The 16,883-nt window shown below is 52.7% G+C and overlaps 1 protein-coding gene across 1 annotated transcript in view; it reads left to right on the forward strand.

Annotated features, from left to right (window-relative positions):
* The window catches only part of PKD1 (polycystin 1, transient receptor potential channel interacting), a 131,309-nt gene that overhangs the window by 96,640 nt on the left and 17,786 nt on the right, over window positions 1-16,883 (forward strand). Inside the window, exons 21-33 of the mRNA XM_065411612.1 lie at window positions 424-576; window positions 3,077-3,221; window positions 4,167-4,766; window positions 5,983-6,139; window positions 8,094-8,346; window positions 9,285-9,480; window positions 10,957-11,127; window positions 11,923-12,066; window positions 12,711-12,921; window positions 13,949-14,075; window positions 15,054-15,170; window positions 15,785-15,834; window positions 16,270-16,472. Of these exons, the coding sequence (XP_065267684.1) occupies window positions 424-576; window positions 3,077-3,221; window positions 4,167-4,766; window positions 5,983-6,139; window positions 8,094-8,346; window positions 9,285-9,480; window positions 10,957-11,127; window positions 11,923-12,066; window positions 12,711-12,921; window positions 13,949-14,075; window positions 15,054-15,170; window positions 15,785-15,834; window positions 16,270-16,472 (2,527 nt within the window). The remainder of the gene's footprint in view (window positions 1-423; window positions 577-3,076; window positions 3,222-4,166; window positions 4,767-5,982; window positions 6,140-8,093; window positions 8,347-9,284; window positions 9,481-10,956; window positions 11,128-11,922; window positions 12,067-12,710; window positions 12,922-13,948; window positions 14,076-15,053; window positions 15,171-15,784; window positions 15,835-16,269; window positions 16,473-16,883) is intronic.

Raw genomic sequence — 16,883 nt, forward strand, 5'->3', positions numbered from 1 at the left:
GAATCACAGAATTAGACTGGAATGCTCTGTTGAAAGCTGGGCCCACCGAGTGGCCCAACAAACAACAGCACAGGCAAGAGAGGAGATCTGATACGATCACACAGCAACTTTGAAAAGTGACCAGATGGAGAGAGACAGGAATGTTCTCGTAGCTGGCAGAAGCTGCAGAGGAGAAGACTCTTTCACGGAGACTGTTTCCTGTCCTGCTTCCAGTTATATTTTCCACTGGCAGCAGAATGCAAAGAGGCTTTTTAACTTTCAAATTGTATCCAGCAGCAGCCCTGGCTGAGCCTGCCGAGAACCCAGATATCAGAGACTCCCAGCTGGAAAGTCATTAAATGCTGCAATGGAAATTTGTGGTTGAGTGCTAAAGCTCCTGTTCTGCAGGATTCTGATAAACCCCCTGCTTTTGTTTCCCCTTAGCACGAGCACTTGATGTGCTCAGAAGCCAAGACGGGGAACGAACTAGATCTTCGCACCTGGACGCGGAGAAACATCACCGAGACCCTCATCTCCCTGAATGTGAACACGGTGGACGATATCCAGCAGATCTCCGCTGCCCTTGCGCAGTGCATGGTATGGGACCCTCCAGCCTCTTCTGCTCTGACGCTGAGTGATGGAAAGAAAGGGTAGCTCTGGCCTTTCCTTGTTCCGTTTCAGCTTCGCGCACATACACACACGTTGATCACATACAGAGGACAGGTATAATTTGTCGGTGACATCTGTAGGGCGTGTGTGTTTCTATCCATCCATCTTTAAGTGCAAGCATTATCATCGCTACCCTTTTCTCATCTATCATTCTCGAAAGGCAGCGAGAGATGAATGCGCACTCATCCCCTGCAGATGTTACCGAAGAATTTATACCTGTCCTCTGGAAACAGCCCTAGCACAGTTGCTTGGCAGCAGGAGGCTCTGAGCCGGTCATCATTTGAAGTATTGCATTCCACACTGTGGCAGCCTAGCCAGGGCCGGCTCCAGGGTTTTTGCCGCCCCAAGCGGTGAAAAAAAAAAAAAAAAAAAAGCCGCGATCGGCGGTAGCTCCACCGCGCCGCTTTATTCTTCGGCGGCAATTCGGCGGCAGGTCCTTCCCTCTGAGAGGGACCGAGGGACCCGCCGCCGAATTGCCGCCGAAGAGCCCGACGTGCCGCCCCTTCCCCTTGGCCGCCCCAAGCACCTGCTTGCTGAGCTGGTGCCTGGAGCCAGCCCTGAGCCTAGCCAGTGGGCCCCGCTTCCCAGGGCTGGGGCTGCTCCCTGTTGGATTCAGGAGGGGCTTTTTATGCTTCATCAGCTGGGCATCAAACGAATGAGCCCAGCTATTTAATGGGCTTGGCTTTGGGTGGCCAGCCAATCAGCCGCCTACTCTTCTTCCCCTACCTCTTGAAGGGGCTGTGAGGCTTTGCTTGCCCATCACCGTAATTTCTGAGCACCTCCCTCATACCCATAAATAGCTCCGCAAGCTCGCTCATTGAGAACGCGGCCTGACATGAATCAAACATCCCGCTGCTCTCAAAATCCTTGTCCCGGGACCCCCTTTGCTTCGAACAGCTTATCCTGGGATCCTTCTCTCCAAAGCCACTGCTTTTTCTTCTGCCTCTGTCCCTGCCCTGAACTCTGGCCCCATACATCACTTTCCTCTGCCGGATTTTACTAGCACAAGACACACTCGACCTCTTCTCGTGAGCCTGCAACCCAGCACCTCATCGGACTGTAGTGGAGCTGGTCAGGGAATGGAATTTTTGTCCCGTGGTCAGGTTTGACATTCCGAGATTAGTTTTGGCTCCGAGCCAGAACAAAACGCCGAAATAGCAACCAAAAAAAAAAAAAAAAGGCAGAGAACAAAAAGTTTGAAATTGGAAAAAATAGAAAAAAAAGGCATCATTTTAAAGTAACTTTTTTGTTTGGTTTTAGAAATGTTGGCTCAAAATTAAACTGCTTGTTTCTATTCTCCCTATTGGGGAGAGAAAATGTTAATTTTAACATTTTTCCCCACAGAGAGTTTCTATTTTGACAAAAACCCCATTTTCTGACTGGAAAGTATTTCACGTCAGCTCTGCTCCTTGGGTAACAGTCTCCCTGGGGCAGTTCTTCCATGAGTCCTTTTTGCTGTTCTCTCTCTTCCTTCCTCTGCTCTGTGTAACTTGTTTTCATCTTACATGCTGCTGCTGTCTCTTCTTTAGATAGTAAGATCCTCAGGGTAGAGAGAGGTCCTCTTATATCTCTGTAAATGGTGCTGTCTATTAATGTACAAATACAAGCCCATGGGGGCTTTCACACCCCTTTGTGCTGCAAGTCATTCTGACATCTGTGGTGAATCCTCTGATGACAAAAAGAAGAGAAGCTAGTAGCTGGGTGGTGGTAACCACTTCCATGTGTTTCGTAGCTTACTCCCATCGAGCCCATGCTTTAAACGTAGAACATTCTGTTTCTTAGACCCATCTGGGAGTGGATGGGAGGGACGGTCATCAAAACTGGGTGGTGAAATCCCTCCCACAGCTCTAGGACATGTTTGAATGTTGGAGATGGATCCACTTAGAGCCAAATCCTGCTCCCGTTGAAGACAATGGAAAAAACCCAACCGCCTCTGGTTGACTTCAACAGGAGTAAAATTCAGCCCTGAGGTAACAACTTGAAAGAAGCAACAACAAGAGACACATTCACTCCTGGTGTCAGAACCCCAGGGACTTGGGTGCCCTGCCTTGCATTGGTACCTCTAGACCGGCTATTATTGCAGTGCGAGTTGCCTAGGTACTACAGTGAAGGGAATGCTAGACGTCCAGTAGGTAGGTAGATTATGGTATCCAGTGAGAGGGGTAAGTAGATGATTGGGGGGGGAAATGGACTTGGTTGTGGATAAAGTACAATCTGAAGAGAACTATTACATATGTGGCACACAGGGTGCACGGTCCCGATCCAGCAGCACTCCTAAGCACAGGTTGAACTAGACGCATGCACGTAGTCTCAGAGCCAGAGCGCTCAGCACTTTGTAGGACTGAACCCAGTAAGTACCATGCACAGCTGCTACTGCCTTTTATACAGAATTGATTTCTGCTGGATTAGCCTGCATTTCTAATGGCAGGTGGCGAGCAAGGAGCTTCTTTGCAGATCATGTCTGACGGGGACCTTGAGCAAGCTGGAAAGCATGATGGCCATCCTCCAGGGCGAAACCACTCAGGGCATCATGACACCGACAGCCATCGCAGACAACATCCTCAACATTACGGGTCAGTTCTGGGGGCCCCCAAGCAACGGGACGTTCTCTAGGAGGTGTTCAGGGCACGGACGTCACTGCGTGGGTGGGGGGTAGATTTTAAAAGATGATCAGGGAAGGACCAGGCTAGAAAAGCTGGGAAAGGTTTCTTAGGCCTTCTCCCGGCTGGGAGATGTCCTGAGCAAAGGCTGCCTACAGCGAGTGTTTATCACAGAGGTGGGCCAGTGCCAAGCCCTCCATTTGAATAGCATCCCCCTCCAGGCGTCGGGGGAAAATCTGAATCTGTAGGTTGGGCCCACCTGTAATTTATCATCTCTCCGATTTTCCCACTGTCCTCCTGCTGGTGCCTGTTCCCTGCTGGGGCATTTGAAACTGACAGCCCCTGAATTAATGAAGTCGTTGGTACTCTAAGGAACAGCCCTTTTTTAGGAAGCTTGAGGATAACAGAGGCAGCTTCCAGATGTGTGGGCTGCCATGCATAGCATCAAGCTGGGCTTCATCCTTGGCAGATGTGCTTATGGAAACTCCATTGGCCTCTGACATCACCTTCAGGTTACCTTTAAAGAAAGGCCCGTTATTGGCATGCTTGCAATGGGCTGTGTTTGTAATGGCATTACTCTTTATAGTTCCAGCGGTTTGTTATATCGGTTCTGTGTGTCTATTTCCCTCTATCCACTTTTCTCTCAGCCCTTTCACAGAAGGAAGAGGAAGCCCACATTAGGATCTTGTAACTTTAGATCTTAACCACACCATAGGTTAGAGAAAACACAGCGATGCAGAAGAGCGCTGTATGTTTAGCTATGGATGATGTAGAGCTTTCATTGTGGAAGGTCCTGTGTCACAATGCTGTAGTCCAATAGAAAGCCAGTAAGGAAGGAGGTTTCCTGATGGTTGTGGGAAGGAGTTGAGTGTTGCCTAGATTGTGGTCCTCACTGCTATTCCACCTCTCTCCTTACAGGGGACTTAATACAACTCGTCAACACAGTTCCACAGGAGTCAAAACTCCAGGAATCGTGCAACGATCCCCACCGTGTGCTAGTAGCTTCCAAAGCCTACAGCCTGTCCTCCAGCCTGATGCGCATCCTCATGAAGTCCCGGGTGCTGAATGAGGAGCCCCTTGAACTGGTGGGAGGAGAAATCGTGGCCAAAGGCAAACGGTCTGATCCCCTCAACTTGCTCTGCTATGAGAACACGTTGGACTGCCAGTTCTCCATCCCCCAGGCCTTCAACACCACCTTCTCCGACCTGACCGACGTGATCCAAGTCATGTTCCGGGTGGACTCCAACCCCTTCCCCTTTGGCTACATCAGCAACTACACCGTGTCCACAGAGGTGGCCTCCATGGAGTTTCAAACCAACAACGGGACCCAGATTCCCATCGGGAGTCTGGACGCAGAGAAGGCCATCACTGTGATGGTATCGAACAATGCCATGACGAACATCTCCGCTGGCTCCGCAATCATTCAGGGAAAGACTTCGGTGAACCTAGTTGTTACGACAGAAAACAACAACAGAGAAGCAGGATTGCATTTCCAGCTCACCTACAGAGTCTTAAATGGTAGGTACCGCACTTTTTCTGCTGTTCAATATACTTTTCATCTGAAGGACAGAGAGAGCACAGGACCCGGGGCCTGCATGCTAAACGGGATCTGCTACAGGGCAGGGACAAGTCAAGCACAACACACGAGCACGGTGCAGCAAGGGATCAGGATTGAGAGCTGCACTGCAAGTCACGGCCATATGGGAGTCACCGTCCCCAGTGGGACTAGAGCTCAAATCCTTTGCTCTCCAGGAGCACTGGCCTGAACCACTGGAGCCAAAGGAGAATCCTATTGGCATATAGCAGCCTCAGAGCTTCGTCCGTGTGTTCCAGTGACATTGGGCAGGGTAGATGCTTTCCAAATGCTCAGAGTCTAGCTGCGCTAGGACTGGTATATCAGTCTCTGTGGACTTCCAGCCACTAGAGGGTGAGAGGATCATGCTTAGGATTCCCATTCCCTGCTGCAGAGGAGAGGGGCGATACCTAATTAGGGAGCCGGTCGCACTCCTCTGAGCCCAGGAGCTGCCGTTCCACCCGGCCCTTCCGCGAGCTGCACAAGCAGTGGAGGAAGTTCCTTACTCTCACCCCTGCATCCTTGCAAGAGCCTGGCAGAACCTAGCCCCAGGTTTTCCTAGGGCATGTCAGACACTGCAAGATACGCTACCTTTGTCTGGCTGCTCTCGCCCTGCACACCTGGTGCCACTCTCCTCTTGCAGGAGGAATGTCAGGCGGGTCTGGGCCTGTTCCCGCTGACTTCGCTGACCCAGGGTCAAACCCCAGTCGAGCATTTCCCCCTTGGAACACAAATGCGAATTGAGCTGCGCGGCGAGAATGGTCCGTGGGTTACCTCTGGCGTTAGTGACATGCTAAGATACAGCGGGACTGAGCATTTGTTCCTCAGCACCAAAGGCCCAGTCCCGCGCTGTGCAGAGCCACCTCCCTCCCTGCTGAGGGCAATGGGAGCGGAAGGCATGTAAACCCTTAGCGGCAGGTGCTCAGCACCTCTCAGGATGGATCCTTCCAACCAGTCCTGTATGGGCTGCTGACATGTGAGCGTGGTACCAGGAGCAGTGGCACTTAACATTCACTTCTGTAAATATCACAAGTCCAATCTAGCAGCCCTCACTCAAACAAGACACCTGCTGAAGTCAGCAGGATCGGGGCCCGTGCAAGTAAAGCCACGCTGGGGGTTTGTAAAATGCTTGCCATTCCCTCTCTTCCCCTTGCTGCCCAGATCGTTACATCTCGAGTGAGCTGGAGCCGTTCATCGCAGCCTACCTCTCTCCCTCGCCTGCGCCCAACGAGCACAACTGCAGCGCGGCCAAGAAGATCGGGCTGGAGGCCGTGGAGAGACGGGACCACAAGCGCTACACTTTCTTCATTTCCCCAATGTAAGAGAAAGCAACCCCCCCGTGTAACCCCTAGCCCTGGCTCTCGCTCGTGGCTTTAGACCATAAGCTTTTGGGGGCAGCTTACCCATTCTGGCGTCAGGCACATCTGCTGCCCCGGTCGCCCCTCGCTCCAAGTCTCGTTCCTGCCGGCATACGTGTCCCTCTGCTGGTAGGGCAGTTTGGTGCTTTTCCCCGTCTGGCCAAACTGAGGAGGCGTCTCCTTCCCGGGAAAGCAGCATCCCAGACAGAGTCCCAGTGTAATTACTATGACCCTCCCGCTCAGCTTCTCTACTAGGGCCCCGCCTCCCTTGAGCACCTGCCCAACTTCTCCCCACTCCAAGGGAACAGCCTCCCAGCGCTGCAGCTCCTTTCCCAGTAACCTTTGCTCCCTTCAAACCCCCCCCTCCCCCGGCTCCAAGCAAGCCTTCAGCACCCCTTCCCCAAGCTCAATTTATTCACACTACTGAGGCAGGGGTCTGCACCACCTCCCTCTCTGGGGGTCACCACTGCAGGGGGCTCATTCCCCAGAACTCAGTGGCTCCTTCACCCTGATGATGCAAGCTGAGTAAGGGGCTTCCTTCCACCCTCCCTTTCAGGGAACACCTAGACCTCAACCCCACACTGCGAACGTGCTGCCCAGGCCTCTTCCTTCTCATGCTCCAGTCACCCCCTGGCCCCGTCTGGATTCTGCTCCGAGGCCCCAGCCAGGCTCCTTGCCCTTAGCCCATCCTGGCTGTTGCTCCAGGTCTGCCCGTCCCTGGACAGCTATTATGGGGCAGCTCACACACCCACCGACTCCCTTGAACCTCTCTCCTGACTAAACAAGAGGCTTGCCTTATATACTGCAGTCACTTGACTGTCACCTGCCCCTTTCCTAGCAGAGCTTGCGCCCAGTTTGGTCATGTGATCCAGAGAACTACACATCCCAGAATGCCTGTGCATTGGAACTGCCCTTAAAGGGAACAGACTGCCCTGTTACAGATGCACAGATCCCCTGCTGTACAGTGCCAAAAACTTCGGGTGTGGAGGAGTGAGCTAGGCACTGGGTGGTCCTGAGTTCTAATACTGACTCTTGACTTACTGTGTGGCCTTCCGCAAACCACCTTTGGCCTCTGTTCCTCATTTTCCCCATCTGTAAAATGGGGCTATTGATATTCACCCACCTACCTGCCCACGTAGTTCAGGTCTGCATGGCACTTTACGTGTTCAAAGTTCTATATAAACGTTTAGTATTATTATTGTACTGTTAGATTTTGGGATCCAACCTTTCTTGTTTATTGCGTTAATCATTGGTACAACTTCAGTAGTTGAAATATTTCTTTTTTTTTTTTTCCACAGCAATAAATGTTTACGCCTCCCATTATTTATGAACCACTCCTAGGTGTTACCCAAGAAGAAAGTTGGTGGACTGGGAATAGGTGGGGCCAGGGTAGAGCCACTGCTATGTAATTTAGCACGGCTTCCAGGGCTTTTGGTAACAAGATTCTCAAAGAGGGATTCATAGTCTTTATGAACAAAGCCTTTCCCAGGCCCACTATGGAAGGGTCACCCGGGTCAGGGTAACGCAGCTAAGGGGTGGTGGGGTAGCTGTGCAAGTCTAGCCACCGATTCGCTTTTGCAAAAGAGGAGAATGTGCACTATAATTAGTGCACCTACCACACCGGGCTCCTAGTCCATGACTAGTAGACGTACAAACAATAATAAGTAATAAAGCCTTGGGGAGCCCATGAGTTCCCCCACAGCAAAAGGACTCCGTAAATTACTCACCATTAGTAGGATCCGTTTTCCTATGTCGCTTTGCACAGAAGTTGGTACTGAGTCAATTGCTCGCCACGCAGCAGGGCTGTTTGCATGGAAAGTCACTTGTGTGCCATAGATCGGCTCAGGATAGGGATTCGCGGCTCATCCAGGGGCTGGTGGATAAGCAGCCCCGTGCTTGCTCTTCTCTTTTTAGTACTGATGACACCACCAAGGACTATTACTTCAACATCACAAACCATTTCAGTTGGTCGCCGGTGGAGGTGACCCTGAGTTTGTACACCTCCTTGTGCCAGTACTTCAGTGAGCAGGAGATGAGGTGGAAGACGGAAGGCATCATCCCATTGGAGGAGACCAGCCCGGATCAGGCTGTGTGTTTAACCCAACACCTGACAGCCTTCGGAGCCAGCCTGTTTGTTCCCCCAAACTCCGTCCAATTCATATTTCCTGTGAGTAAAAACAAAAACCAGACACTGGAGCTTTCCTGCACACTGGATAAATTAGCAGCTTGCTGGCTTTTGAATGTGCCCGCTTGAAAAAACAACTGCTGCTCTCAACACATCTCACAAGCTAAGTAGAGTCATGCCTGATCTATGCTTGGATGGGAGACCAACCAGCAAGACCGAGGCCCCAGCATAGTCCCCTTGGGAACTTTGCTGCTGGAGGTGCCTTGTTTCAGAGAGATGCACACATCGGTCCTGACCAATTATAGTCATTAAAAATCCCATAGCACTTTTACTGAGCGTAGGGTGGTTAAGCCCCAGTGTCCTGGCCAAATTCTGGTTGCATTTTGCTTACCTTCTCATTTTTGCCACAGAGTTCTTCCCTTCCTGCCCAAAGCTGTTGCATAGTTTTGTTTTACACTTTTAGAGGCTGCTCCTGCCAAGTGCTCTGTGCCTCCTGATGGAGTTAGAATCATAGAATCATAGAATATCAGGGTTGGAAGGGACCTCAGGAGGTCATCTAGTCCAACCCCCTGCTCAAAGCAGGACCAATCCCCAGACAGATCCCTAAATGGCCCCCTCAAGGATTGAACTCACAACCCTGGGTTTAGCAGGCCAATGCTCAAACCACTCAGGCTTCTCTGTAGCTCTGTAAGTGACGTCAAGGGGAGCTACAGGCGTTCAGCACTTTCCTGCATGACGCCCTGGAGAGCGGCTGAATTCCACTCCAGAGGTGGATGCATTTCAGCAGTGGGCAGAGTGATTGATGTGCATATGCATAGTCTGTACTCCAGTTAGGGAGCCTGCAGGATGGACGACACTATGTAAGATGAAGATATGTGTTACTTATTGTTATTGCAGTCAGTGAGGAGTGGAGCGTAAGGCTGTGAAGGGAGGAGCTTGGGGAGGGAAAAGCATCTTTCAATATCTTTCATTTTGCTTAGCCTCCTGGCCCAGGTCTCAACTACATCGTTTTGCTGACATGTGCCGTCTGCTTTGTGACATACTCTGTGGCCATACTGATTGTGCACAAACTGGACCTGATCGACATTAACCGAGTGGGGGTGATTCCGTTCTGCGGGAAGAACGGGATGTATAAATATGAGATCCTGGTGAAAACCGGCTGGGGCCGAGGATCAGGTCAGTAACCGCGGGTTTCAGAGTAGCAGCCGTGTTAGTCTGTATCCGCAAAAATAACAGGAGTACTTGTGGCACCTTAGAGACTAACAAATTTATTAGAGCATAAGCTTTCGTGGGCTACAACCCACTTCTTCGGATGCATAAAAAGTAACCGCGTCACTCTCTGGAACGGCTGACCGTGGGGTAGCTCCATATTAGTCCTTTGAGACTTCTAGGCACCGCATCACAGCAAATCACCCTGCATGGCATAGAACTTTCCCAGGGTTCTCCGGAGCAGCGAGGGAGGGTTGCCCCTGAGGATCTGGAAGGTGTTTCCGGCTCTGAAAGGGGTTGAGTTATTCTGCCATGGTCCGGCTCCTTCTTGCAATTCTGCTGAAAGCGCCCTTGTATGTCTTTGAGACGTTTTCAGTTCAGGCCAATTCAATGCGACTTTGCTGGCATGATGAGCTGCCGCAGCGTCAAAAGGAAACAACCCTCAGGTAAGTGTCAAATATAAGTATGATCCACAGAGGACGGGTCTTTGTACTGGGCTTGGGGCTTGATCCCGTGTCCATTTACCAGCCCTGCCTGTTCCTGATAGGAGCAAGAGGGCATCGTGCTGTGGAGTCATCGCCCCCATTCTCCCGGGATTAGGCACAATTTCTCCTCCTCTCATTTTGTTGAGATGTCGCTCGTGGTTCCCGATCGTTTCAGGGAGAGCGTTGAATTTTACTCCAGCTGGCCCTTTGGGGCCAGCACTGCTATAAGACAGTGAGTTGGATTCTCTCCTGCTTTATGTGCGTTGCCAGCACAATTAATAGCTTCACTCTGGTCCCTGAGTCTCTCTTAGCAGCGAGGAGGAAGGAGGCAGAAAGCTTGGGCTGGGATAGCAGCCACAACCGCTAGAAACATCATCTTTGGACTTTGAAACGCGAGCGGATATAATCTGGGAGCGTTGATTGAGCGTCGGTACAGAATGCCGTGGTGTCACTGTCGGATAGCTGCTCTCATTGGCACCAGTGGCTTCCCTGGGAGCAGGCTCATGCCCTGTCACCATGTCTGGGTCCTTATAGGCGAGCAGGGGACATTTAGGTGGCCCAGGTGAAACAAGGAGTGTCTGGCAGCTGGTCCCGGGGAGTAGTCAAAGAAAACAAGCCTTTCAGCCACTCCGTGGAAAGAACATCCAGAACAAACATCTCCTCCCACCAGGATGTCAGCAAGTTAAAGAACATTAGCTCACATCCCATCTCCGAAGGAAACATACTAAAGCCCATGTATCAATCCGATCTCACCAGCCGACTCTTCCAAGCTGTGTGTAACCCTATCTCTGGGTGTGGGGAGGCCAAGCAGCAACCATGGATACAAGCATGTTAATTTCTTACGGGTCTCTGGGTGGCCTCTCAAAAGGGCCATTTCATTTGGTCACAGGGTTGGGGGAAGAGAACTCTGCACTGGATGGGATCTGCCAAACTGAGCCTTCCTGTTAACTCCTGCCAGGTACCACCGCCCACGTGGGGATCACCCTGTACGGTGTGGATAATAAAAGCGGTCACAGGCATCTGGATGGGGAGAACGCTTTCCACCGCAACAGCCTCGATGTTTTTCAGATTGCGACGGAGCAGAGCCTGGGCAGCGTCTGGAAAATCCGCATCTGGCATGACAATAAAGGTGAGGCCTGGGCAGGTGTGCCAGGTTTGGACAGCTGGGACGATCACCATTGGGTTGGTGATTTACACTGGTGTAAACTGGTGTGAGATCTGAATCAGACCTATGGTATTCCATATTCTTGCAAGGTTTCTGCCTGTGCCACTCTTGGCTACCCCCAGAAATCCTGCACGAGCAGCCATTCTTGCACGGGGGATTGTGCTGGGAAGCTGATGAACTCTGATGGGTAACTAAGAACATTCACTGCCTTAGCACACACCACACTGTGGAGAGACATTATGGTCCAGTGGCCAGGGCATGGGGCTGGCAGCCAGGGGACTTGAGCGCTAGCCCCAGCTCTGTCACTGCGTTTCCTTGGGAAAGTCTCTTCAGGCCACGTTTGCCAAAGGATTCTAATTTTGAGTGCCCAACAATAGACACGTAGGCTGACGTTTTCCAACGGGGTTGCCTGGAATTAGGTGTGTAAATCTATGTGCAAGCCCCCAAATGATTTTCACAGATGTCCTTGGTGCCTCAGCTACTGCAGATTGGGGCTATATTCTAGTTACCTACATCTGTAAAGTGCTTTGAGATGGAAGTGTCTGTCTTACGCCCTTCCAGAGTGGCCCATACCATAGCACCTGTGGGCCACCCCCTCCCGTAGGGATGAGGAGTGCGATTGATAAGCATTACTGACTGTTATTACTCTCCTGAGCTCGTCCCCGGGGCTGTGCAGCTATTGATACTGCATGGCAACCCTGTGCCCCTGCAAAGGGATTGTCTGCCATGAGCCACGTCACTCTGTTTCCCTGCTCTTAGGACTCAGCCCTTCTTGGTACCTGCAGCACGTCATAGTCCGAGACCTGCAGACCAGCAAGAGCTACTTCTTCCTGGTGAATGACTGGCTGTCCGTGGAGAGCGAGGAGAATGACGGCATGGTGGAGAAGGAGGTCTATGCCGCCAGTGAGTGCTTGGCTGCTGGGACACGCGGCCTGGAACATTCAGTGTTCATGGGATACAAGGAGGAGGGCAGGGCAGGGCAGTTCCTGGGATTTTGGGGCTTGTTATTTTGTAGGGAATGTCAAAAGAGTGACTGTATGGACGACATCATGGGCTCCCAGTCAATGCCCTCACGCTGGCTCGAGATTGGAGGTGGTCTGCTGGCTTCTTTCTGCCTTTTACCTGCTCTGGCTCGGTCTTCTCCACTACCAGAGCATACATGGCAAAGAAGGCGGCCCCAATGAAACCCCAGCTCTGAGGGATGGGTCCCGGCCTCACCACACAGGCCCCCGTGAACCCCAGCTCTGAGGGATGGGTCCCGGCCTCACCACACAGGCCCCCGTGAACCCCAGCTCTGAGGGATGGGTCTCGGCCTCACCACACAGGCCCCTGTGAACCCCAGGACTGAGGGATGGGTCCTGGTCTCACCACACAGGCCCCTGTGAACCCCAGGACTGAGGGATGGGTCCCGGTCTCACCACACAGGCCCCCATGAGCTCCAGCTGTGAGGGCTGGTGGATCTAGGGCACAGAATGGCCTCCTCTGCAGAGCGTGGCTCTCACCTGCTCATCTCAGCCTGACCCTGGCTCTCTTTTCCCGGCATTCAGGTGAGACGGAATTGAGGAGCTTCCCTCGGATCTTCGTGGCGGAGCTGCAGCGGGGTTTCTTCGAGAAGCACGTTTGGCTCTCCATGTGGGACCGGCCCCCACGCAGCCGCTTCACTCGGGTGCAGAGAGCCACCTGCTGCTCCGCCCTCATCTTCCTCTTCCTCTGCGCCAACGCCGTGTGGTACGGCGTGGTGGGAGACGTCAATCTCAGGTGGGCCGCACATCCTACCGTGCTGCTCCTGGTCTCTCGGGATCACCTTACCAAGCCTCTGCCCTGGTCTAGCACCACCCATCCCATGTCCTGCCTGGTAATGGCCTGCGCAGTCACCTGGCTGTGTGGCACGCGGACCATGGTCCTGTGACGCCCCAGACCCTTGATCTATCACCTTCCTACGATCCTCCATTTCCACCAGTGTAAAGGAAAAGGAGCTCCCCGACCTCCCTATCACAAGAATCTGTGAATTGTTCCCATGCTCAGATACCACTAGGATGGGCATCATAGAAGAGCCTGGATGGAGAGATCTTGCTGCTCCCTTTCTCTCTTTGGCTCCACCACCACCCCTCTTATTTTTGCCTGTAGAGAAGTATTTCAGACCTTGCCAATATTCTCCCTCCTGACACTTGTGATGGGGCTAAGAAGCAGCTGTGAAGGTGTCCTGCTTGCTCTGGACACAAGTGCCAGGTGTGGGGACTCCTGGCAGAAAGCAGCAGAGAGACACACAGCTCCTGGGTGGAATTTTTCCAATAGCCCAACCCTGATTTGTTCTGTGGTTCGGGACTTGGGAGGCTTTTTATATCCTGGTAAAAAGCAAAGTAACAAAGCATCTAAAAATGAGCCTGAGAGAGAGAGGGACAGAGCAGGTCAACAGCAGCTGCAGAATCAGAATTTCACCAGACCACAACAGCCCCTCACTTTGGTACTAATAACGCCATGCAAAAGGCTTTCTGCTCCAGATCCTCCAAGTTAGGCAGGTACCTTTGATACGTTTGAGGTACCATCCATTTCAAATCAAATCCTGTTGATTTAGGACCTAAATACCTGTGAGGATCTGAGCCTAAGCCAGGGCTCTGTTCTGCGCTCCTTGCACACCCAAAACTCCCAGTGGAGCCAGCAATGTCTTCTCGACAGTGTCCCTTTAAAAATGGCTTTTCCCTTCCAAACGCTGGCTTCCTAGTTCAGGTGGTGACACAGGTGAGGTTGGTTCTGACATCTCTCTCCTTTTCCTGACCTTCTCCAGTCACGTGGCTGTTTCCAACCTGATCCCACTCAGCGTTGACACCGTGGCTGTTGGTTTGGTGTCCAGCGTTGTGGTCTATCCATTGTACCTGGTCATTTTATTCCTCTTCAGGATGGCTCGTAGCAAGGTAACAGGGAAGAAAAATCACTGACTTTCAAGGGGTGTTTTATGACAACAGATTTGCTTATAGAGGGCCAGCATCTGTCATCCTTACTCCCATTGTGTAGTATCTTACTTCAGGAGTAACAGCATGGACATAAGGAAGAGGCACAGAATCTGGCCCATAGCGATGCTACAGAAGCGTTCCGTGCACATACAAATAGCAGCTTTGATTCTCCTTTCACTCACACCCTCATAAATCAGGTGTTGCTCCTCTGCATCCAGTAGGCTGCCAGGGGTATAAATGATAGGAGATCCAGTCCCACAGACACATCAGGCAGGTGAGACCAGAACAAACCCCCAAGTGGGAATATGCCAATTGCAATGAAGCACGATGGGAGGCAAGCCCCATAGGAGAGACTCACAGAAAGTCGGGGGGGGGGGGGGAATGGACACAACAGGAATCAGAACAGGAGTACTTGTGGCACCTTAGAGACTAACAAATTTCTTTGGGAAAGCTGCTCAGTAGGAGATTGCGAGCCGTTCCTGTGCTGGTATGCCCTTGGCTGGGGGAGACTTCAGACTCAAGGGCACCGTGCAGGCAACCAGGCAATTGGTGTCATTTGACTTGTAAGCATTGGCCGGTGAGAGCTGCCCCTGGGAGGTATTTGAAAAACCCACGTGGGTTTGGGGCGCTCCCCTGGTTTTGCTCTCACTGTTGCCAGGCAGACCAGGGTTGCCCGTTTCAGGGTGCTGATGGGGTCACGTGCACTGTTGTGCTACCAAGCCATTTATTTGCTGGTGTAACACGTAGGGCAGGTCAAGAGCGTCTGCTCGCTGATCTAATGGATGGGGCAGCCGAAGGAGGTGCTGCGGCCTGGAGCGCCAGTGTAGGTGGTGCCAGACCTGAAGGGGAGGGGGTGGGGCCGTACATTAATTATACAAGCGAGACCTATTTCTTAGCCAGAACAATGGCCTCACCCTCCCCTCCCCGCCTCTTGTGCAGGCGTCCATCAGCCACACCCTGACCCACTCGGACCAGCAGTCCTTAGAGATCGATAACTACCTGGACTCCTCCTTCCTGGAGAGCTCCTTCCTCACCTTCCCCGGGATCCGGGCCGAGGTAAGCAGGCGACGGGACAACTCTCTTGCCTAACAGAGGCACAAAGCAGGCAGTTCCGAGTGCTTCCCCCGGCCCCTCCGGGCACCATTCAGCCTCCTTCTGTCCCTGCGTGTGGCTGCGGAGCGGTGTCATGAGTTAATGCAGCGGGTACAGGGAAGATTGGGAGCTGGCACACGGTACGGCCCCTGGCTGAGTCCCTGATGCGTAAGGGAGGGGTGGAAGCCATGCAGAGTGAGAGCAGCATGCTCTCAGGCCCTCACCTACCCAAGGCACTTAATGATACTCAGCATCCATCCAGCGCATTCTGTCCGATACACGTTAATGCCCCGATCGGCCCAGCGCCCCGTTGCCCCGTCGCCTTCTACAGTGGGAAATGGAGGCAGAGAGGGGCTGTGAATTGCCGAAAGACATAGAGCGAGTCAGCATCAGGGCCAGTGAGTGAGTGCCTGGCTTCCAGTCCTGTGCCCAGACCGCGAGGCTGGCCCCTCCCTGCTGCCATTTCCCCTGCCTGACCCCCCTGGAGAGCCCCTGGCCCGGCAGTGTTGATCAGCTCTGATTTTAACCAAAACCCAGCCAGCGTTTGGTGACAGACTCATTCTGCTCCTTCCCCACAGGCCTTTTCCGAGCAAACCAAAACCGACTTGTTCCTGGACGATTCAAAAAGGTGAGCAAGCTGCCGGGGATGAAAGCCAGCAGGGATTCTGCATTTGTACGGGCTCTGGGCACGTGTGCAGACACCTCCTTTCATGGAAGACAGTAAATTGTGGGTGGGGGAGTCTGAGCCATCAAGCCCTGATTAATGTCAGTGGGCAAAAGGCTCCATTTTATTGTGGTTGGTCATTTTTTGTGGCTAAGAGGTGAGGCGCATCTGCCAGCTTTATTGCCACCACAGGCTGCATTTTGATTTCTCCCAGGGGCAGGGGTTCTGCCCTGCTTGCGTGTATTGATTAGCAAACGCAATAAATCAATGCGTCTGGAAGGCAGGACGCTGGCTTCTGATACAAATCCCCCTGGAGAACGTTATCCCGGCTATTAATACACAGCGCGCTCTCTCCCACTGCCAACCTGGGAACATCCCGCTCTGCCTTCTGTCCCGCAGTCTGATTCGGTGGCACTCCAACGAGGCCCTGCTCAACTGGCCAGATCTCCTCAGCGAGCCCTCCATCATGGGCAACACCATCCAGAAGCTGAAGCGGGGACGGGCCAGCCGCCATCTGGGGCTTGAGGTGCCTCTGCCGGCCGAGGAGGACAGCTTGTCGCTTGGCTTGCACCAAGGGCAGACCAAATACTTCTCTGCCTCAGGTGGGGGTGAGCGGGACGTGCTTTGCTCCGGTAGTGCTGGTAGGGAGGGGCATTTGGCCTTAGTGATTCCCTGCTGTCTAGCACTCGCTACCGTGGACAGTTATGCCTGGACGCAGACTGAGTAGGGGAGTTTTGTGCATCGGAACCCCGCTTTATTTCTGGTCCTAAAGTCAGTGACTCCTCCAGTTCCCTGCGTCCAATGCGCCAGCCTTCACAACCCCTGCCCTTGACCACTGTGAAAGGGGATGGTGCTAAGATAAAAGTCCTGAGCCCGATCCCTTGACTCCGACAGGCAATTGGTCTGAGCGAGGGCATCTGGATTCGGCCCATCTATCACCGATGGCGACCCTCATAGCCACATGGTTATTGCTGCCTCCTTTGGCCAGGGCACCCTGCAATGACTCCTCAGGT

Source organism: Emys orbicularis, chromosome 10 (genome assembly GCF_028017835.1).
Source record: "Emys orbicularis isolate rEmyOrb1 chromosome 10, rEmyOrb1.hap1, whole genome shotgun sequence".
Taxonomy (NCBI): Eukaryota; Metazoa; Chordata; order Testudines; family Emydidae; genus Emys; species Emys orbicularis.